The sequence below is a fragment of the Uranotaenia lowii genome, chromosome 2, assembly GCF_029784155.1.
Source record: "Uranotaenia lowii strain MFRU-FL chromosome 2, ASM2978415v1, whole genome shotgun sequence".
NCBI classification, from domain to species: Eukaryota; Metazoa; Arthropoda; class Insecta; order Diptera; family Culicidae; genus Uranotaenia; species Uranotaenia lowii.
Window position 1 is genome coordinate 214,111,614 of NC_073692.1, and position 20,834 is coordinate 214,132,447.

General features: G+C 34.9%; 1 protein-coding gene across 1 annotated transcript in view; it reads right to left on the reverse strand.

Annotated features, from left to right (window-relative positions):
• Positions 1–20,834, reverse strand: part of LOC129744087 (protein disks lost) — an 819,210-nt gene that overhangs the window by 149,380 nt on the left and 648,996 nt on the right. Inside the window, exons 4-6 of the mRNA XM_055736446.1 lie at positions 14,364–15,819; positions 8,779–8,935; positions 468–755 (exon numbers count right to left, since the gene is read on the reverse strand). Coding sequence (XP_055592421.1) covers positions 468–755; positions 8,779–8,935; positions 14,364–15,819 — 1,901 coding nt within the window. The remainder of the gene's footprint in view (positions 1–467; positions 756–8,778; positions 8,936–14,363; positions 15,820–20,834) is intronic.

Consider the following 20,834-nt stretch of genomic DNA (forward strand, 5'->3'; position numbering starts at 1 on the left):
CAGTTTTTCAGTCCCTCGGTAGTCCTTTCTCCCCTGTTTTCACATCTAGTTTCAGTGTACCCGAAAAGGGGGGTTTCGAATTCGAGTGCCTGGAGTGTTGTTTGTTTAATAATAGGTAGCAAGCAGCGCAAATGGAATGTAGGCATCGTATAGCTATGGTAGGGCGAATTGATTCGCCTGTCGTTACTTTCGGTTTTCGCCGAGGAAAGACATTTAATTTGTTGAGTCATCCAGGACATGATGTCTCACCAAAAGGGGTTCATGTTTCGGAAATGAAAAGAGCTGGAGTGAGTTATGTTTTTTGGTGGAAAATTGTTTTGTTGTTAGTAACGGTGTTAAAGGATTTCATAGCCATTCCTTTAAAAAACACAAACAAGTTGAACCTATGAGGGGAAACTCATGATATTTTATATCATTAACCTGAAATTCAAAAATCCTTTTAAAAAACTGTTATTCCGGGTACTCACCACATACTCGCTGCCGTGCTGCTGCTGACTTTCGGGGCCGGAAACGTTGAGCACCTCGTAGGAGGATCCGTTCATCTCCAGCAGCTCGTGGATCAGCACCGCCTTCAGTTGTTCGGTGAAAATTTGATTCGCCTCGGTTGCGATGATGAAGTCGCGGAAAAACGCCTGACTCCCGGGAAAAAGATACTGGGTGGAGAATTGGCTGGGCGCCACCAACCTTTGGCGGAGTTTTACCAACTTGGCCGGATCCACGTTTGGCAGGGCGATTGCCAGCTCCGAGGGCGAGTTCTGTGCCAGGAGCAATGAAAAGTAACAAAACGAAGAAACACAATTAGAAAGGTGATTAGCATTCAGCCGATGTCGTCTCAGAGGGCGAAGAAACGACAACACAACTCCCTGAGTAAGAGGGAAGGATCGAATCTTGACATCCTTCTAGGATACAAAGCACTTACATTGTAAGCCATGTTTAATGGATCCGCCATTTGAAATTGGCATTATTTATTGCTTGCTTAGAAATTTGACTATAATAGCTGTAATCTACGAAAGGAAATTGATTTTTCTTGGAAATTTGAGGTGTGGAAATTTGATGAACCTGTTACCTGCCATTTTCTGCTAGATTTAATGAATTCCTTTCCATATATAAATTTTAATAGAAATTTCCTGCGACCTGTTTTGATTCTAACAATATCCATAATATTCGAAGAGAATATTAAAGGGTGAGAATAATGTTTCCGTACTTTTTCAAAATGCTTCACAACCGTAACTCTGTTTTATAATTAATCAAATCAAACCACCTGAATAATAGGTTCTTTGGAACTGTAGCAACAATAACAAATGAAAAAAAAACCAAGATTGTCACTAGCGAATACCACCGATGAGGTTCATTGGCACTTTTCCGTAAATGTCGTGCTAGACAAGGGATACCCTTTTCGATCGAGAAATGAGCATATACCAAGGCCGTGCTAACGGAGGGGGGGTGCCTGGTTAGGGGTTGAACCCCCCCCCCATGGAGATTTTTTCCAAGTAAAATTTTCACGTTAGCAACGGGAAATTACTTGATTTTAAAAGTTGTTTGAAAATAAGTGTTGACAAGCTAGTCAAAAATTTGGCTCGCCTCCAGTGGAATTTAGTCTTAAATTAATCTAGGCTTGAGATTTTTCATTTTACGACACTATTTGACTTTCACGAATTGAAACTAATTTTTAAATGAAAATTTCAAGAGCCACTCAACCTTTTGTATTGAAACTCTTAATTTGACATACAAAAACCCGAACTCATCTATAGAATGGGTTTTTGTAAAGAAATGTAATTCAACAAGTTAAGAGTTTGAAACCAAACATTTTAACTTCAAAATTAATTAATCGAATACTAATTTTATACATGAGCAAGTAACAGCCGTTGTTCACTCACGATGGTTAACAGAATTAACAAAAAAAACTTAAACTTATGTCCTCTAATCTATAACTAAAAATTTTGATTTAAAAAATCATATATGTTGTTACTTATGTTACCTTGATATGAGATATTCTTCAAGAAATCAATTATGTTTCAATTCTAATTTTTGATTCTCATTCTTTTAAATGCTCAACTTCACATTTAAATTTTCTTTGATAAATTGCACAAGGCCTAAAAAAAATCATTCTTCCGACGTGCAATGAATTTAAAAGGCATTTTGACTAATTTAGGTGCCATGAATCTAAATATGCAATTTTTCTATAAGCTTTAGTTATTGAAATAGGTAACGTATGAAAATAGTTATTTGAGAAATTTCCACACTTTTTAGACAAGACTCTGAATAAAAAACAAGTTTTAAGTCAATAAAAAAAAGTTTTGAGTCAATTATTATTTTTCCTCTAAACTTCAAGTATTTTGAATTCTGCGAAAAGGGTTCTTTTTTTTATTAGATTGTAGTCGTTTTACTATTTTTATGGCATTCGCGACTTTATCAATGGTTATAAAGTTTTCCATTTGTTTTCTTTACCTCATTCAACGACTTCTACTTTTCATCTTTATATTATCACTAGCTGACCCGGTGTGCTTTGCTGCACCTTTTAAAAATCAATAAATTGTGCGAACATAGTTTCATTATAAATAAATTTTCGATATCTTCACAATGAGAGCTTTCACACCACATGTTTTTCAATGATGGTTTTGAAGTCTGATATTAGGTACTCGATATTATTTGCTTTTCTCTCCAGCAATGTGAGGAGGGTCCACCAACTGCCATAACAACATTTTTCGTAATCAAATAAAAACACATTTCACATATGGCTCTATTTGCATGATAAGTTTTTAAGCTTAACATACTTACCTGTTTCCCGTTTCTCCTCTGAAAAAAGGAAGGGCCATGAATCTTAAAAAAAACCTCTCATGTGAAATATGGTTTCTATTGCTTGAAAGTTTTTTAAAACAATGCGATAAAAGCTTCCCCATTCCTGGGTCTGTACTGTATGGAATTTTTCTTTAAAAAATATAAACATTTTTTGGACTCGAATACTTTTTCATTCAAATTTGGTTCCATTTGTTTGATAAGTTCTCAAGTAATACAACAAATTTTGAGAACTGTTTTCCCATCTCTATACCCCCACTGGAAGGTGAAAAAAGTTTTTTAATAACCATAGAATCATATCTCGTTTTCTTATACTTTCCCCTGCAAAAATTGGTTGAATTTATTTGATGAGCTCTTGAATTTGTCAAAACAAACGTACGGCACCTCTCTTCTCTTTCCATCCCTTGAGGGGAACCAAATCATCAGGAATTCATCATCTTGAATTTGAATACTCTTCCCAATTTGTTACCATTTGCTAGATTAGTAATCGAGTTATTAAAAAAAAATGTATGAGAGCTCCCCTTCTCCCTCCCTATCGAATCAGTGAAAGGAGGTAGAAGCTTTAAACAATCAAAGAAAAAAAAATCTACTCAAATACCCTTTGCTATCAAATTTGAACAAAAAGTTCTCTAGTGATCCAAAAATATTGTTTGAAAACCTCCCTCCTCTTTCCCCTCTTCCCTTGGAGAGAGTGATGGGTCTCAAAACATAAAAATAACATTTCTCGTTCTTAATATACTTCCCTGTTCTGTTACATTTTTTTTTCTTTGTTCGATTAGTTCTCGAGTAATGCATAAAACTGTAAGGAGACCCTTTTTCCACATCCTATCCCTCCAGTGAAAGGACAGATGGGCCTCAAACATAGTAGAAACTTGCCTCGTTACCTTATACCTTGCGATGTATTTCGATGTAATTCATCCTTTCACGAAAAACATTATTTACATCCATCATTTTTGGGAAGCTTGAATAGATTTGGACCAAAATTTTTTTCTTCAAAAGATGAAACTATTTTTTTATCTTTCCTATCCCCTATCCAATAAAAATCTCTGTTGGAGATTATCCCACTTCCGAACTTTGTTGAACCATGATAAAAGCTTATTTTGCATGTTTTCAATTGCATGTGTGTATTTGTTCGCTTTTTAAATTTACTCTGTTTTATTATTAATTTACCTTAAATGTTGAAAGCTCACTAAAAGTGTTTTGAAGTTATCGAAAATAGGTCATCTCTGAACCGAAGTCACCAATTCATTTTTTCTATTTTTGAGCACAAACATCCCATTAATTATTTTGAAAAGCTATCAATGTTAAATTCTAAGATATCTTTTGTTTGAATTTGCAGTACTAAATAGTTTTACAATAAATTTTCTCAAAATTGGATGGTTGAATGGACTACATTGGTCATCAATGATGACTCAAAAGTTGGAAATTGGCCAATTAAATTGAACTGTATAAAATTAAAAATCTCAGATTTAATAATCTTATCATTTTTCTAATCCCCCGTTTAAATTCCTCGAAGGCTATTGAATCTCTGAAATCGCAACCTTGGCCTTATAACTCGGAATCTAATTAATTTTTCTTTCTCTATGAGGATTTCCAAAAATATGAAAATGGTTGGCTTTTCAAAGCTGGAATTTATGGAAATCGGTTCATCATTTTTTCAGCACTCAGTCCGAATAGTTATTCAGCAGAAGAGGTCAATTCATCGTACACTGTTCAGTTCACTGTTTGTTTTAGTAGACCCTCAAAGCCCCCAGCAGCGGTACAGAGCACTTTAAAAGCCACTAAAATGTTGGTCAATATGTTCCTAACAGGTTTGTAGTAATTTTCAATCCAACCTGTAGGCTCATTGTTGCATCCAAATATCTCGTACCGGTACCACGTGCTTTAAACAGTGGAAGGGAAAAAAACATCCGCCAAAAATTTCCCCTCTCAAATTTTTAATGCTGAGCAAGCTTTGATTTGCTATCCAGTACACGTGAACTCTGGATGGTTGCTTCTAAATGCCCGGCCCATGATGGTGATGGTGAAAATAACCCCGCCAAAGGAAACGAAAATTGAATGACAAAATGGGTGCCATGACTTTTGGTTCGTGGGAATAAAAAAAAAGTTGTATGGGAGCCCCCCCCTCCCTTAAGTCGGAGCGGTTTGTAACTATTATAGAAACCATCTCCGGCCCCAAAAACCCTCAGATGCCAAGTTTCACGCTGATCGGTTCAGTAGTTTCCGAGTCTATAGGGAACAGACAGACAGACAAACATTCATTTTTATATATACAGATGAAAAAAAGGTATGGATAACTCGTGCACTAATAATGTTATACACTGAAAAAGAAAGTATAGCGTATCGGAAATAATCATAAACCTTTCACCACAATAATAATTCAGCATAAAATTATTGAATAACGTTTCGATCAAGTTCTTATAAAAATCCCTCCTATCCAGTTAAGTTGGAATAAGAGGCAGTTATATACAAATTGATACATTTTCCATCTTCCGTAATAAAGCTGATTGGTGATAAACATTCAGTGGACTTTTAAGACTCACGTGTTGAGCAACATCATATTATACCCAGCTATATGTAATGCAAACGTTAAATTTTAAAAATGTATTTAATACGCATATTATCATTTTTGCTGTTTTCGTGCTGACAAAAAGGGACAGATATTTGCTTTTTTTTTCTCATTTTTTTAATGGAGCAGAGGGGGAATGTAATAGATGGCTAAACAATATGTATTTATCGTGTATATTTGGTCATTCATATCTGGCATCCCTTCTCCAGTCGACACCCAGTCGTCACTGATCGTCAGACAGTCGCGATTGGTCAGGCATCGAGCGAAGGCGCCAAAACCGTCGGATAACGTGTCATCACTGGGGACATAGGTGATCTCAGGGAATACGGCAGATTTCCCTGCAGAAACAGAACCGGAAATTTACAAAAAGGATAAAAGATTTTTCCATAAAAAATTATAAATGTCATGTAGTTTACATAACTTGCAATCTAGACCGTAAATATTAAGGGGTGACAATGGAGGCAATTGCCCAAGGCCCCTCACCCTCGGGGGGGGGGGGGGGGGGGGTGGTGTGAGCGCTCCGAGTATAAAATTAACCTTTCTTTAATCATACTAAATACTACAAATCTAGGACAGAAAAAAAAACTAGAAAATCGGAAGTAAAACGTAATAACGGGCCCCCTGAAATAATATCTCTAATAGTTTCACTCAAATATAAGCTAAAAGACCTCCTCGAGTGAGTATTTCAGATTTTTTCCTCTCATTTATGAAGGCTGAGCAAATCAGGAATATTGTTTCCAAAATTTGGAAAAACCTGAGAAAATGGTTAAGAATTTTTTAGAAACAAATGCCAGAAAAATTCTGGGAAGAATTCAGTGATTATTTCAAAAAAAAATTAAAAGAGGAATAAAACATCAAATTTATTATTTTCTATCCAAACACGTCAACAACGTTAAAATCGTTTTCAAAACTTCCAAATTAAAACAAATTTAGATAAAGCTCACTAAAAAAAATAGCCCAACTTGAGTATTCTATGTTTTGTTCACTGTACTTTAAAACCCGTGTATGCCCGAAAAAATTTGGAAAATCTTAAATTTCTACTCATATGAAAAATAATTCATTACGTTCCCATATTTCTTAAATAAAGAATATATTTTTGAAGTTCTGGATTTCAAGATTATGCTTGAAATATGAAATATTGTCTCAACTGTAAAACAATTTTTAAGGCATTTACGGCGACTAGACTTACTTTTTATTATCTTGTCGAGATTTGAGCAAATTACAAAACCAAATTATCAGTTTTTAACTAAGACTTGAAGCCCAGAATAGGTAGTAAAAAGAAAAACATCTCCCATTTTAATAAGGTTTGAATGTCTTGTACAATTGCAAGGTATATTGCCTTAAATTTTAACTTTACCGTTGTTTGTGATTCATGTTTATCTAAATTGGTTTTAAGACCTAACAAAAAAAAATATTGCTAAATTTTATCCGGGCAATATCAGAGCAAATGCCGGGAAATGTTAAAATATAAAAAAAAAATTAAGAACTTGAAGAGAGAAATTGAAAATCAATAGGAATAAAATTTCTAAAACTGGGTTATCAAGAATGCTCACTTTATGAGCATATGTATGAGTATGAATAATGCAAAATTATTGTTAGCTTTTTGATCATCATTAAAATTTGCGAAAATCAATTTAAAATAAACAGTTCTATAGTTGCTTAAATTTTTCCAATAGACCATACTGAGATTCTTTATTGAATTTTCATTCCTATTTCTATCTTTGATTAGAAATTCAAAATGAAACTTTTCCAGTCAAAATGAAACAGTTGTTACAGTTATGAGATTTATCGATCTGAGAAATCTGAGAGCTTTCAGTATTTCCAAACATACAAAAAAATCAATTTCTGCAATTCCCGAGACTTTACAGTTTCTTTCAAACTTTTTTTTGGAGACATCCCATTTATTATAAATTTTTCTCAAATTATGTTTTGAAATATGACAGTTTTTTATATATTGCAGATATTTGAGAATTTCTCAAGTCAATAGTACTTGTTTTCAAGACTTTTTTTTTTAATTTGCATAATCTTTGACCCTTTCGTGCATAGTGTTGTTTTAAAACAACACAAATCAAAATACAAATATCTCGGAAAAACGTGGATATTTTTTAGTGCTGTACTGACAAAAAAATATTCAAAAGATTTAAACAAATTGGTACATGGTATTTATAATACGGTATTTCAATTTATGTGTGAGGCATCAAATAAAGTATGCGGAAAAATTGCAAAAATCAAATTTATTTATTTTTATGCAAAAAGTTGTTTTTGGAAAATCGCTTTTATTTCTTCTGATTTAAAAATTCAAACAAATTTTGTAATCTCAATCAATCACAAACACAAATCGAAATTAATTAAAAATTTCAAAAATTATTTTTCATTTTTGATCGACCATAACTTTTATAATTTGAGTATTCAAATTCGACTTCAAACCTGCTCAGTTGTGTTATTTGAATTAAAATGTTATTATTTCACTGAATTAATAACTGATATTCTCACTAAAAAAAAAGGCATGCATTAAAGAGTTAATTCCTCAGAAATCATGTTTTCATTCTCAGATTTCTATAATTTTATGGAAAATTATTTTGTGCTATCATATATCTCAAATTCTTCAACGATTTATGAAATTATAGGATCACTCAGATTTAAAAAAAATTAAACTATTGGCTTTGGAAATACTTAGACTTCAAATATTTCAGAACATCGAATTAGCAGCAGCCCGTGGCGTAGAGGATAGCATTCTAGACTTCCAAGCCAACGGCCATGAGATAGAATCCCGGTCATGGCGTACACAGTACACTTTCTGTGGGTTGGTGGTTAGAGTTAAGTAAAAACGAATTTCTTCGAGGAAACATCAAGTTTAATTGAGATCGTGTATGTGTTTGTGTTCGTTTAGTAAAAAAAATTAAAAATAATTACATTACTTGAATTTCTGAAGTTTCTAAGATTCATGCGAACTCTATGACATCCTTTACGATTGTTGAGATTTCTAAAAAATAATTTATTTTATAAACTCACGAAATATCGAGAAAATTTGCGAAATTCTCGGATATTTCTGAGATATCTGAAATATAATAATAAAAAAAAATCTGAGATTCATAAGTGTTTAATATGCCACCTGTAGATTCACATTCGGTTTCAATTAAAAAATTTCACCATTTTCTTACGTTTCTGAGAACACTCAGTTATCATTTCTGAATTATGTTTTTATTTTAAAATTTTGGTTTCGGAATTCTCACTTCTGCTATCAGATTTCTTTTATCTTGGAGATGATTCTTTTAATTTTTTTTTTTGGTTTCTTGTTCATATTTAGTTTTCTTATTTTTAAGATCTTATGCTTAGTTAACACTATTATAGCCATTATAATTAATCACATCTGACTATTTACTCATAACCAACTTAAATATATAAAAACTTACCTCGAAATTGCACGCCTGTACCAGCTGGGCCGTGAAGAGTTTCGCCAGGTGGGCCATATTGATCGGGTGCTCCATGATGGCCAGCAAGGCTCGAATTTTCGGTCTCAGCTCCGCTAGAAAGTTCCACGTGGGATTCAGGTGCTTGAAGTCCCACGTCCTGTGAAAGACGAAAACATCGTTATTAGCCATTTTCTGTGTAACTCATACAAACGCACTCTGATGTATGCAAACAAATTAATTAATATGCTAAGCCCGAAGAAGGATGAGTAGAAACATTTGAAGTTCTGATTGAGTGGTTCACCTAGTAGGTTTTTTTTTCTCAAACGTTACTTCTTAAAAATGTACCAATCTGTAAAATATTCAACATGAAACTTTCAAAAACAAGTTGAACAGAAACGTTTATTTTTCCTTCCACAACCAAAAGTACCCAGATAAGTCCGATTAATCTCGTAAGCAGAGCCACTTTAGTAAAGTGTGATAATATTTTCGTACTGCTTTAATCTTTCTTTGCAAACAACACAAACTCTTGGGAGGCAATTTATGCAAGTACCCACAACGAAGGAGGAAAGCAACACGTCAGAAAAGGGGATTAACACGTGCGAAGCACAACGTTTACGAGCTGGATAAATCAGGAAATATGTTTGGGAGCACCCATTCATGCGACTTAGACGTCGGAAATTTTTTGCTGCTTTTTGGTGCTGAATTATTTGAAACCGGGAAAGAAAGGGAAATGTCATCCACCTGATTTAATTTCTGCCAGCAATTTTTTTTTCATTTCTTGCAAAGTTCTACAAAAAGCTATCACGGAATATTGGGTTGAAGTATTTTGAAGTGGCTGCTATGTGTTGTGTTAAAATTGCCTTTTCTTTAAAACAGACAGCAAGTCGACATATCTGAAAAGTTGAAAGAAATTTAGTTGAACCCGATTAACGAGAGCCAATCTATTGAAATATTTCTTTAAAACAGTGGCAAAAACAATAGCATCGATCTAAATTAAAACCACACCAACGAAAATTAAGTATTTTACCTTAAAATCACGCTTTTAATTCACCTAAACAATATCAAACCCATTTTACGATGGGTCTTCAACACGGATCCAGCTTTTAATTAGTTCCTCATCACAGCCCATCAACCACCGCCAGCTAGCCAACCAAAGTTGTCCTCCCACGCCTCAGCATCGCCACCATAGCCAAGCAAAGAAGAAGAAGGAGGAGTTGATGCGTATCGGCGAATTCGTCGCACGTCTTTATCGCGCAACTGAGTGAATTGCTGCTCGCTACACGCCTCGGGACAATGTCGGATATTAATAGCTAAACCAAACAGTAAATTTTAATGGCTCTATCATGATTTTGGAATAATTTATCGGCGTCACCTGATTTCGCGACCCTCCCCCATCGCCAACGGGGACCATAAACGGGTTAACCGCTACCTGTCGACGAGTTTGGAAAGGGTGGACTTCTACGACAAATACTAAAATAGGTTTTTGTTCCGCGCCATGTTACGACGACGACGTCGACACAAAGCCATTGTGAGCCTAGTGCGTGTTTCTCAATGATGATGACTCGCGTAGGTCCCATTGAGAAAAGTCGTCCACATCATGGCTCCGCGATGCAGAGATCGAGAGGTGTAAGAACGAACCCCCAGGGAGGATTACAGTCGATTGTTTAGCGGATTATGAGCCGTTAGTGGATGGGCGAGCGGGCTCCTTAAACTACCTCCTACTTATGTTCAATGGTGTAGACGTTTGTCAAAAGGCGCCTTTCGGCGGCTCAACGGCTCTTAGTGGGTGTCTACATGGTTATCTGGTTGATTAATTAATATCGAATTGATGTTACAACATAAGTCGCACAGCTGATCGGTTCGTTATTAGCATAAATAGGTCCAAAGGATTAGTTTTTATTAGCTATCAAGCTCGAAGGTTGAATTGTGTAAATAGATGATTGATTTATGCTTCATTTTCAATCCACTGTTACTAGGGCAAAAATGCACTTCGGGATTTTTTTCTCTAATTTTAACATGTTATTTAATTCAACATTAATTCTTTTCTAGTGACCCCAAATAAGTCTCCATCTAGATATTTTTCAGGAGAGGAACATATCATTCGACCAAGATATGTTATGCTAATAAGGTAAGGTTGCCAGATTACCCGGTTTTATCTGGGTTTGCCCGGATATTCATTATAAAATTTGAGAACAATCCGGTCCGGCGCGGTTGCCCGGATTTATTGGAAAAGCCCGGATTTTACCTGGGTTTATTCTCATTCTCATTCTCAAATCCAACTAAAAAATCAAATTTTGTTGTGAAAATTTTTTATTCATGCGCTCAAAACGAAAATTTATTAGCTAGTTTCATGAAAATTATCATGAACGTTTTTTTGAAAGCCTATAGCACAATATTGAATCTGCTGATAAACTTTAATGAACAAAAATTTTTTTTTCAATTTTTTTTTTAATTCTTGACGAATAACTCCTAAGTTTTTACCAAATTTGCCCGGATATTGCCCGGATTTTGGTCGACAATTTTGAAATCAAATGCCCGGATTTTGCCAGGTTTTTTTAGATAAAATGGCCCGGATTGTCCGGCCCGGATACGTGCTGAAAAAATTCTGGCAACCTTATAATACGGAGGCTGGGGAATCACGAGTAACATGGTTTTTAGCTGCACGTGATCCCAAATTCGATAAAATTTTCAATAGTATCAACCCCGATTAGCATCCCAAGTAATACAGATTGAGCCAACAAGCATTAAAAAGTTTTATTAAAATTTTATTATGGCATTTTCCATGCAGCTAGATTTATGACTGTTTTAATATGGTCATGAAATATGCTTAGATTCTTGATTCAACCATTTATTTTCAGGGAGTTCTAAAAACGAAAATCAAGCTTTTACGAAATATACTGTTTGAGTTGTTAAAAAATAGTTCTGAATGCTCTATTAAAACTCCGATAAAACTTTATCCAAGAAGTTCATTTCGAGCTTTTTAAGCATGATTTATAAAGGCACGCAGTGCTTGATTTTCAACCATATTAAAATTAGGTGAGAGTTCTTGTTCAGGATGTCAAAACAGGGCACGCTCAGGCTACATTGCACATATTTGAATTGCAATTACTATTTTTACACATTTTTGATAAGTCATGTATGTTATTTTTGAGTTAAATAAAAAAATATAAAACCCGATTTAATACACTTGACAGTGAATAATAGCCTTTCTTACAGCCTGTAAATTATATTTGGATACATATGACACAAAATAATAAACAAATAATAGATTTATAAATTCTGAATTATGATTAAAGCATTACAAACGCAGAAAATCCAAAATACATTTAAAAAAATTAAGATTCAAAATTTTTTATAGCAAAAAAGTATTGTGATAAAGAGTGATACAGTAGACTGAGTCGATTGAATTTCTCAAACCCTGGGGTCTAGAAAGCTTCGTTTTGGTCCAAAACTCATCCATAATTTTAAGCAGAATTTTTAAGTAACGTTTACATGAGTAAATTTGAGCTTTTAAGTTTGTATGGGAAAAATTAATATTTTGTACTGAAAACATAACATAATTTTTGTTTCTTCTATGGAACCGAGCCAGCTGATGCTTTTTGTGCTAATTACAAAATTCTTGAAAGGAAATTTTCCGCTGAACAACTTTGTCGAAGACCGTAACTTCGTATCTTATTAGACAAAAAAGTTATTGGCACATCAGCAGGGGCATGTCTTTTCGCATTGATAAACAATAAATTCAATTGACATCACTGCTGGATGCCCAGCGAGGTATTGCATGAATACTTTTCATGCAATACTTAGCGTGACTCCAGCAGTGATGTCAATTGAATTTATTGTTTATCAATGCGAAAAGACAGACCTATTGAAGAGCCAATAACTTTTTTGTCTAATGAGATACGAAGTTACGGTCTTCGACAAAGTTGGTCAGCGGAAAATTTCCTGTAGGAAATTTAAAAATTGGCACAAAAAAGATCAGCTGGCTCGATTCCACAGAAGAAACAAAAATGCTGTTGATTTTTCAATACAAAATATTCAATTTTTCCATACAAAACAAAAAGTTCAAATTTACTCATGTAAACGTTACTTAAAAATTCTGCAAATAATCATGGATGAGTTTTGGACCAAAACGAAGCTTTTGAGACCCCAGGGTTTGAGAAATTCAAAAATGACCCCAAATCGACTTAGTCTAGTAATACAGTCAAAATTTGGTCAATATCAACTTGACGTATTTCTTTCAATTTTGCAATTAAAAAAACCTGAACACCCCTCATTTTGAAGGTGTGTGAGTGTAGAATGTTGCTCCTATTTTGATTTTGGAATTCACTCTTCAGTTGTCAAAATGCCGTCCAAGGAAGAAGAGCAGCGTATCAAAATTTTGCTCGTGCATCGCGAAAATCCGAGCTACTCGCACGCAATGCTGTCAAAATCGCTAAAAGTTGCCAAATCAACCTTTACAAATGTAATTAAAGTGTTTGGGTAACGTTTGTCGACAGCCAGGAAGTCTGGATCGGGAGGAAATCGAAAACCGGAAGCCGTTGAGATACAAAGAGAGTTGCCGGTAGTTTCAAGCGAAACCCTAACCTCTCTCTCCGAGATGCCGCAAATAAGCTGGGTGTATCGTCTACAACCGTGCATCGAGCCAAAAAACGAGCCGGACTATCGACTTACAAGAAGGTAGTGACTCCAAATCGAGGTGATAAACAAAATACGACGGCCAAAGCGCGATCCCGGAGGCTGTACACGACGATGCTGACGAAGTTTGACTGCGTGGTAATGGACGACGAAACCAACGTCAAAGCCGACTACAAGCAGCTTCCGGGACAGGAGTTTTATACGGCAAAAGGAAGGGGAAAGGTAGCAGATATTTTCAAGCACATGAAACTGTCAAAGTTCGCGAAGAAATATCTGGTTTGGCAAGCCATCTGTACCTGTGGCTTGAAAAGCAGCATTTTCATAGCTTCCGGGACTGTCAACCAAAAATTTACGTGAAGAGTGTTTGAATAAACGTCTGCTGCCTTTCCTGAAAAAACACGGTTGTTCCGTACTGTTTTGGCCGGATTTGGCATCTTGCCATTACGGTAAAAAGACCATGGAGTGGTACGCCGCCAACAACGTGCAGGACAAGAACCCTCCCAACACGCCAGAACTCCGCCCAATTGAGAAATACTGGGCTCTTGTCAAGCGGAACCTAAAGAAGACCAAAAAAACTGCTAAGGACGAGCAGCAGTTCAAGGCAAACTGGCTTTCTGCGGCGAAGAAGGTGGACAAGGTGGTTGTACAAAATCTGATGGCAGAGGTTAAGCGTAAGGCCCGGCAATTCGGATTTGGAAAAGCGGAAGCCTAACTGAATATTTTTCCCGTATTTTATACTAATTAAACTTGAAAAAAGAAATTTAATTTGATTTTTTAAATAAACGATTTCACCGATATACACGTGTTTTACCTTGACCAAATTTTGACCGTATCACCCTTTAATAAATATCTTCTACATACATCATGTTGAACATCGTAAATAAGGTAATACAATAAGTCATACTTTTCTGTACAACAGAAAAAACTTTATTGATATTTTGTATACTCACCGATAGATAGTGCAGAAAGCATCCCGCTGCTTCTTAAAGGCTCCAAACTCCTTATCCGATGGGAAATGCTCCTTGGTGTCCGCTTCCTGCTGATAGAAAACGTTGCCCCCATTGACCAGCTTGACGGACATGTCCAACATCCGCTGTACGCTGCCATCGAGCTGCAGCTTCTGGCCGTGAATCTCCCTCAAGAATCCATTCAGCGATGGACACAACCCGTTGATCCGTTCGTTTTCCACCAAGACTTTGAGCGAAGTGCTGTCTAGCAAAGCCAGTAGAGATTTTTGTAACTGCAAGACCTCAAGTGCAAAATAAACGCAGTTGTTGACATTCTTCAGAATTGTGAAGTAATTGACGGATTCATCCGATTGGTCCGAACTAATTGAAGAAGCCGTATCGAATGGATCTGACTCGGTGTTGACGAGATTGATCAGATACGCTATCTCAGATAATACGTTAGGCGTTAAGTTCAGATCTATGAGCAAACTGTAAATGTGAACTAATCGTTCTATTTCCTGCTTCCGAGTAACCTTTGCGAGGTCTATTCTGATAGGTGGAACCAAGGCACTTTCGGAAAGCTTTCTGGGTGTGTTGATTGAATTCCGGAGTGCGGTTTGCAACATTCTGTTGGTGTCAACATTCTGCTCCTCGGCCGCTTCAAAGGTACTTTTTATGATGTCTTTATAATTTCGGAGCAATCCTCGCTCATCTTTCTGAGACATGTCCAGTTCCAAACTGTCCTCCGTGAGGTTCATGAGATTATTGTCAGATTTGAAAGACGAGCTATTGAAGTCGTGCTTGTTACCGGAAATCGAACCTCGATCAGAGAGCACAGACGTTGGGACGATCCTTCGTTGTGATCTATTATTGACAGGGCTAGCCGGGGCGGCATTTTCCAACTCAAAACTAGAACCTCCCAAATGAGTGGTAAGAGTTTTGCTAACGGTGATTGGCGTTACTCTTTTCTTATTGCGGTTTTGAGGTAGATGCTCTTTCCCAGGAGTAGAATTCACCGGAGATCCCAAACTTGGAAAATCGTTTTCGAGAAACAACGAATCGTTCCTACTGGTATCCTTAGAACCTGTCGACTTTCTGGACTTGTTTGATTTCATCGAGGAGTTCGTGATGAAATCGCCCAAACTGAGCCTGCTGGAGTTATTTCCAAAAGACTTATCATGACTCTTCCTAGATTCGTGACGTGAGCCGGGAGTTGAACAGTCCATTCCATAGGCGCTTCGTGAACCCAATTTGCTTGATCGAGCAGAGGTCGAGGCTATCGGAGTGCTGGTGCTAAGTTGAAGGGCAGCATTCGACTTCGATGCATGACGAACCGGGGTGCTCGTATTGGAATGTGAATCGATTTTCATGCTGCCTGGCGTTTGTCCCTGGAGCCGAGCTGTGAAGTTCGCAACCGGACTCGATGGGACCTCCGATATAGATAGGACACTTTTATTTTCTGAAAAAAAATATTCAAAAGACATTTAAGTTATTAGAAAAAAAACAAATTTAAACATAGCTTAAACAAACTCATTGAAAAGGCTATATTTTGGAAATTTTAGCTCCAATATCTCTTCGTTAATTTTATTTCAAAATCAGAACTTTCATAATGGACTTATTCAATCAGAATCAACAAAATTCAAATTTAATCTAACATGTACCATTTGTAACTGTTATGTAACAAGTCTATCATATTTTCTTGGGATAATGTTCAATATTAACCCTTGAATGCATAGGGTACCAATGCATGTGTTTGATTTCGAAGAGAATAGGCAATTTTTTTTACAAAAATCAAATTTATTTTTTTTAAAAGTAGTTTATGGAAAACCACTCTTATATCTTCGAATTTAGAAATTGTAACAAATTTATTTATCTCAATCAATCACCAACATCTTCCTGCACTTAATGAACAATGTTTGAAATAAGTGTGCAAAATCTTATTGAAATAAATCAACAATTTCAAAAATTATTTTTAAAACTTGATGAGCCACAACTTTTATAAGACTCAAAATAACGGTTTCAAATCTGTTCAGATGTGTTTTTCCGAGTTAGGGGGGGGGGCTTAGGGTAGGGTTGTCATCAGTCCCGCTTTTTTAGAAAATGTTTCGCCATCCCGCTTTTTACTCGAAATGTCCCGCTTTTTTCAGCAAAGTTTTCAATTAAAAAAAACTTTCTCTTATTTAATATGCTTTATCAAACTTCACAACACACAAATAGGATATTGCGATTCGAGTTACATTTAGACATTTTGTTGGTGCGCTAAGAATATGTTCCATTTTTTCACCCCACGAGATTTAATTATGTATGAAATATTTATTCTTCTTCAAGGATGCACATCGACTCGTCTATATTCTACTTGATTTAAATTTTCAAGCTCCTTTATGACAACTTGCTATTTTAGGTAAATAGCGAAAATTCTAGCATCTCAGTAAAATAAAAAATATTGACAATAAGATTTGGAAGAAGAAGAAAATTTTGGGTGATTTGATTAGTATAAAAATTGTTATAATTTTGAAATGTTCTTAAATCTTAAATGACTTTAACAGTATCGTCGTGCGGGGTGACTTTTTGTCTAGGGGTTGACTATGGATCAAAATGAATGTTTGTTTGTTTTTGAAATTTCTTAATAAATATTAGAGGCTTCATTATCAAAATTTTACAAATGATAGCTGGTGTCGTATTCTTTATTTTCGTTCTCCGTCTCCATAACTTTCACAACAATTTTGTTACTTAACTTTCACTTTTTATGTGCAAGGAAAAAAGTTAATATTTTGTTCTGATTTTATCCAAGCAATTGTTTTTTTTACATTCAACAACAAGTATGGTGAAATTCAGGAATATTTTTTTAGATTTAAAGAAAATCATCAAAATATACTTACTTTTTTAATGTATCAATCAATTTTTAAAAATCGATACAGTTAGCGGAAAACCATAGGGAACCTTAAACCTTTTTGGATTGTTACTCCTAGATTTAAAATCATGGACATTGAATCGGAAAGCAAGTGTTCTACCTTAGTTGTCAATTTAAATTTTATTTTAAGTATTAAAGCATCGCATTTTTATATCCAGAGTACCCAGAGAAAACATATATATCATATCATTCCGGTCTAAAAATATGACAAAGGTACATGAAAAATGTATGGGTACTAGACTGCCCCAAATTTGTGTGGGAAATTTCAAGCATGTGAAATGTTATGCGCTGCAGGCTTAAATTGATCCTAGGCCTAGTTCAAGGTCTCATGCCAAATTTGGGCCAGATCGGATCATGGGAAGTGTTCACTGAACGAGCCTAAAGTTTTTATGAGATTTTGAGACATTTTGTTCGGGAGGAACACGAAAATCCAGTTTTTCATCAATAACTTTGGCCCCCTTCGGCAGAGGTCCTTTTCAATTAGAAATTAAATGTAAAGTGTAGTGTGGTGCTGGTGCAGTTGCAAGTGAGAGCAGCCTTGTAGTTGAATGTCCAAGACCAGAAACCGGTTATCATCAATACGGTTCATTTCCCGGAGGAATCTTCATTGAAATTAATGGATGCACGCAGCTAAGTTTTCTTTAATTTTCAATTTCTTCCCAGTAGTTATTAATTTATAAGTTGCCAGAAAATCAACACAAATAGGATAAAATTGTAGCAAACAACATTTAAAAAAATGGAAAGGATTAGTGAGCAACTTTTACTAATTTTAACATTGTTTGATAGGTTATTATGTTATCAGTTCCATCTTGAGTGATTTGTAATTTAATCATGTGAATGCCCCTGATGGAATGAATCATGATGCTCCTGATGGAATTTTTCTTCAAATAATTTTAGAATTCAATGAAATAATGTTTACCTACGTCAGTTTTTAAACAAAATATTCAATCATTCGACGTTTATAGTAACTGATCACATTGACTGAAAAGAGTCCATATAACTAAAAAATATAAAAGAATCGGGTGTTTTTCAATTAAACAACTTCAAGACAAAATGTTAGGAAAAGTATATTTAAACAATGAAGATACATACTTTTGCACTATTTTTATCCAGGAATTTCTTTTCTTATTATATTTGACTTTTTATCTAAGGCATATTTAAAGGAGAAGATAAACTATTTAAAAGGAAAAGGACATTCACTAACAAGATAGATATTCTAGTGTAGAGACGAACCTGCAATTGAGGGATTTAAGTTAGGGTTTTTTTTTCAAATACACTTAATTTATTGGAATTGCAAAAATTGTTGAATATTCAATCTTCAGGAAAATAGGAAAATAGGATGCTCAAAATCAGATCACACTAGTCAAAAGTGTCTCCAGATCACATCCTTTTACCCACTCCCCAGAAAAAATTATTTGCTAGGATGCAGAGGTAACCTCGGTCCTAAAGCACGAATTATTTCTTTCATCCCTTTCTCTCTTTTCCAAACTATCTATTGACTACTAGGACGTGGCCGGCGCCGTTATTGATGGTTAAAGAGAGAGCATCAGTTTTGGGCATTGTAAATGTGCTGTCAGTCCCAGACACCATTTATTTGACCATTGAACAAAACTGGTGGCCTCGGTCAATCACGGAGTAGCAACCATTGGCGATGTGGAATTCGTTCTACTAAGCCACGCCTGCGATCATGGGATTCGAAATGCATTTGATTCAATGTCATTTTACTACCAATAAAGAGTTTTTAAGAAGTATACTGAGGAAATTCAACGGAATTGTTCAATAATAATTTATTGATAAAAATATAATGAAGCATTTCGTGTTCAATGTTTAAAGGTGGATGTGAGTAGTCAATCAAGCTAAGCTAAGCTAATAACTTTGGCCCCCTTCGGCAGATTTCTTTTGTAAATGGTTTTTCTTAAACTCTAAACTATGACAAATATTTCATCTGAAAACTGCATTTCAATTCGACTTATGCTTAAAAAGTTATTAGACTTCAAAAATGGGGTAACTTTTATTAATCAGAGACACTGCTTTGAACATTTTGAAGCTGCATTGACAGTGATGAATATCACGCTGAAAAAAGTTACCAAATTTTTAAATTCTAATAACTATCATTTGCAGCATTTTTGACACCATTTGTCTATCTCTTATAGTGTCTTCGTAATTAATTTTGTCACGATAAAGTTCCGTCGTAGACCTCTATGAACTGTTGGTGTAAAAAATATTTTTCGGGAAATCCTCAATTGTTTTCGAATAAATAAATAAATAATTCAAATTTATGTAAATCAAAGATTGCCTTTCAAATCTCGTTTCCATATGCTGGAATATGACTGTTTTGCATCACGCGTTTGTTAATTTCAAAATTTCATCCATCCAAACATTAATTTTTATGATAGGCAAAACTTTTTATAATATTTTTATTCCTTAATGTATGCAGCACTTTTGTGCTTTTTCTTAAAAAACATTTTGACAGAAAAAATGTAAAATTTAATTCGAACAAAACGAATAACTACTGCAATTGGTGTTTTATGCATTATAACATCACAAATTTACCAAACACTTTTAATTTCAAATCGTTTTCATTAAAAACAAAGTTTTTTTTAAACTTACCCCTTTTCTTAAAAGGATAAAAATCGCATGTTTATGTAAATTTCAACACAACTGGTAAAACCAATAATCTTTCTGGCTACGTCAATATGAAGTCCCATAAACCTTGAAATTTTTTATCTACAAGTACGATTAACCGTGGACATTATGTTTTAAGATGACATTGAAGTTGAGAAGTGTTGCATGATGTCCCAGTTTACGGTTCTTTTTCTTTTACTCAAGGTTATTTTTGGATTGGAATCTGATTAACATTTTTGAATTTGAGTTGAATTTAAATGTAATATTTAACAATTTACTATTTCATAACTTTAAAACATTTCAAATGAAAAAAAAAATTAAAAAAGATGTTGACTTGTTGCTCTAACATCCAAGTTTGGCTTGAAAAATCCTTAAATAATTCAACGCGGAACTTCTGCTACAAAAGCAACTTTCAGTCTTCGACAACAAATTTTTCATGTTGAATATAGAAATTTACAGTTATCCCAAAAACTTGACCAACATTTTTGATTGAATTTTGACTGAGACGGACCTCAGAGCAAAAGGGGAATAACTGTAGGTTGCCAAAAATTTTCTCACAGATATCCGGGCTGGATGAACCCTAAAAACCTGGCAGAATTTGGACATTTGCTTAAAAAAAAATTCACACAAAATGCGCTGCACCGAAATATCAGGGCAAGCCAGGGTAAAACCAGGCAGTCTTGCAAGCTTCTAAGTAAAAGTGCATCAACACTGTTTTTGAGATAACGAGCTTCAAAGTTTTGCGCGTTGGTATTAATAACTTCCACTGAGAATGCTAGCAAGCAGCAAGCGAAATTCCAATATTTTTGATTTATTGTGAATAATGCGGCTGAACTTGAAGAAATTGATAGTAAAAATATCCTTAGTTTTTACATTTCATTCCATTTTGATATTATAATAAAGAATTTATTCTATTTCAATTTTGTTATAAAGGTCAT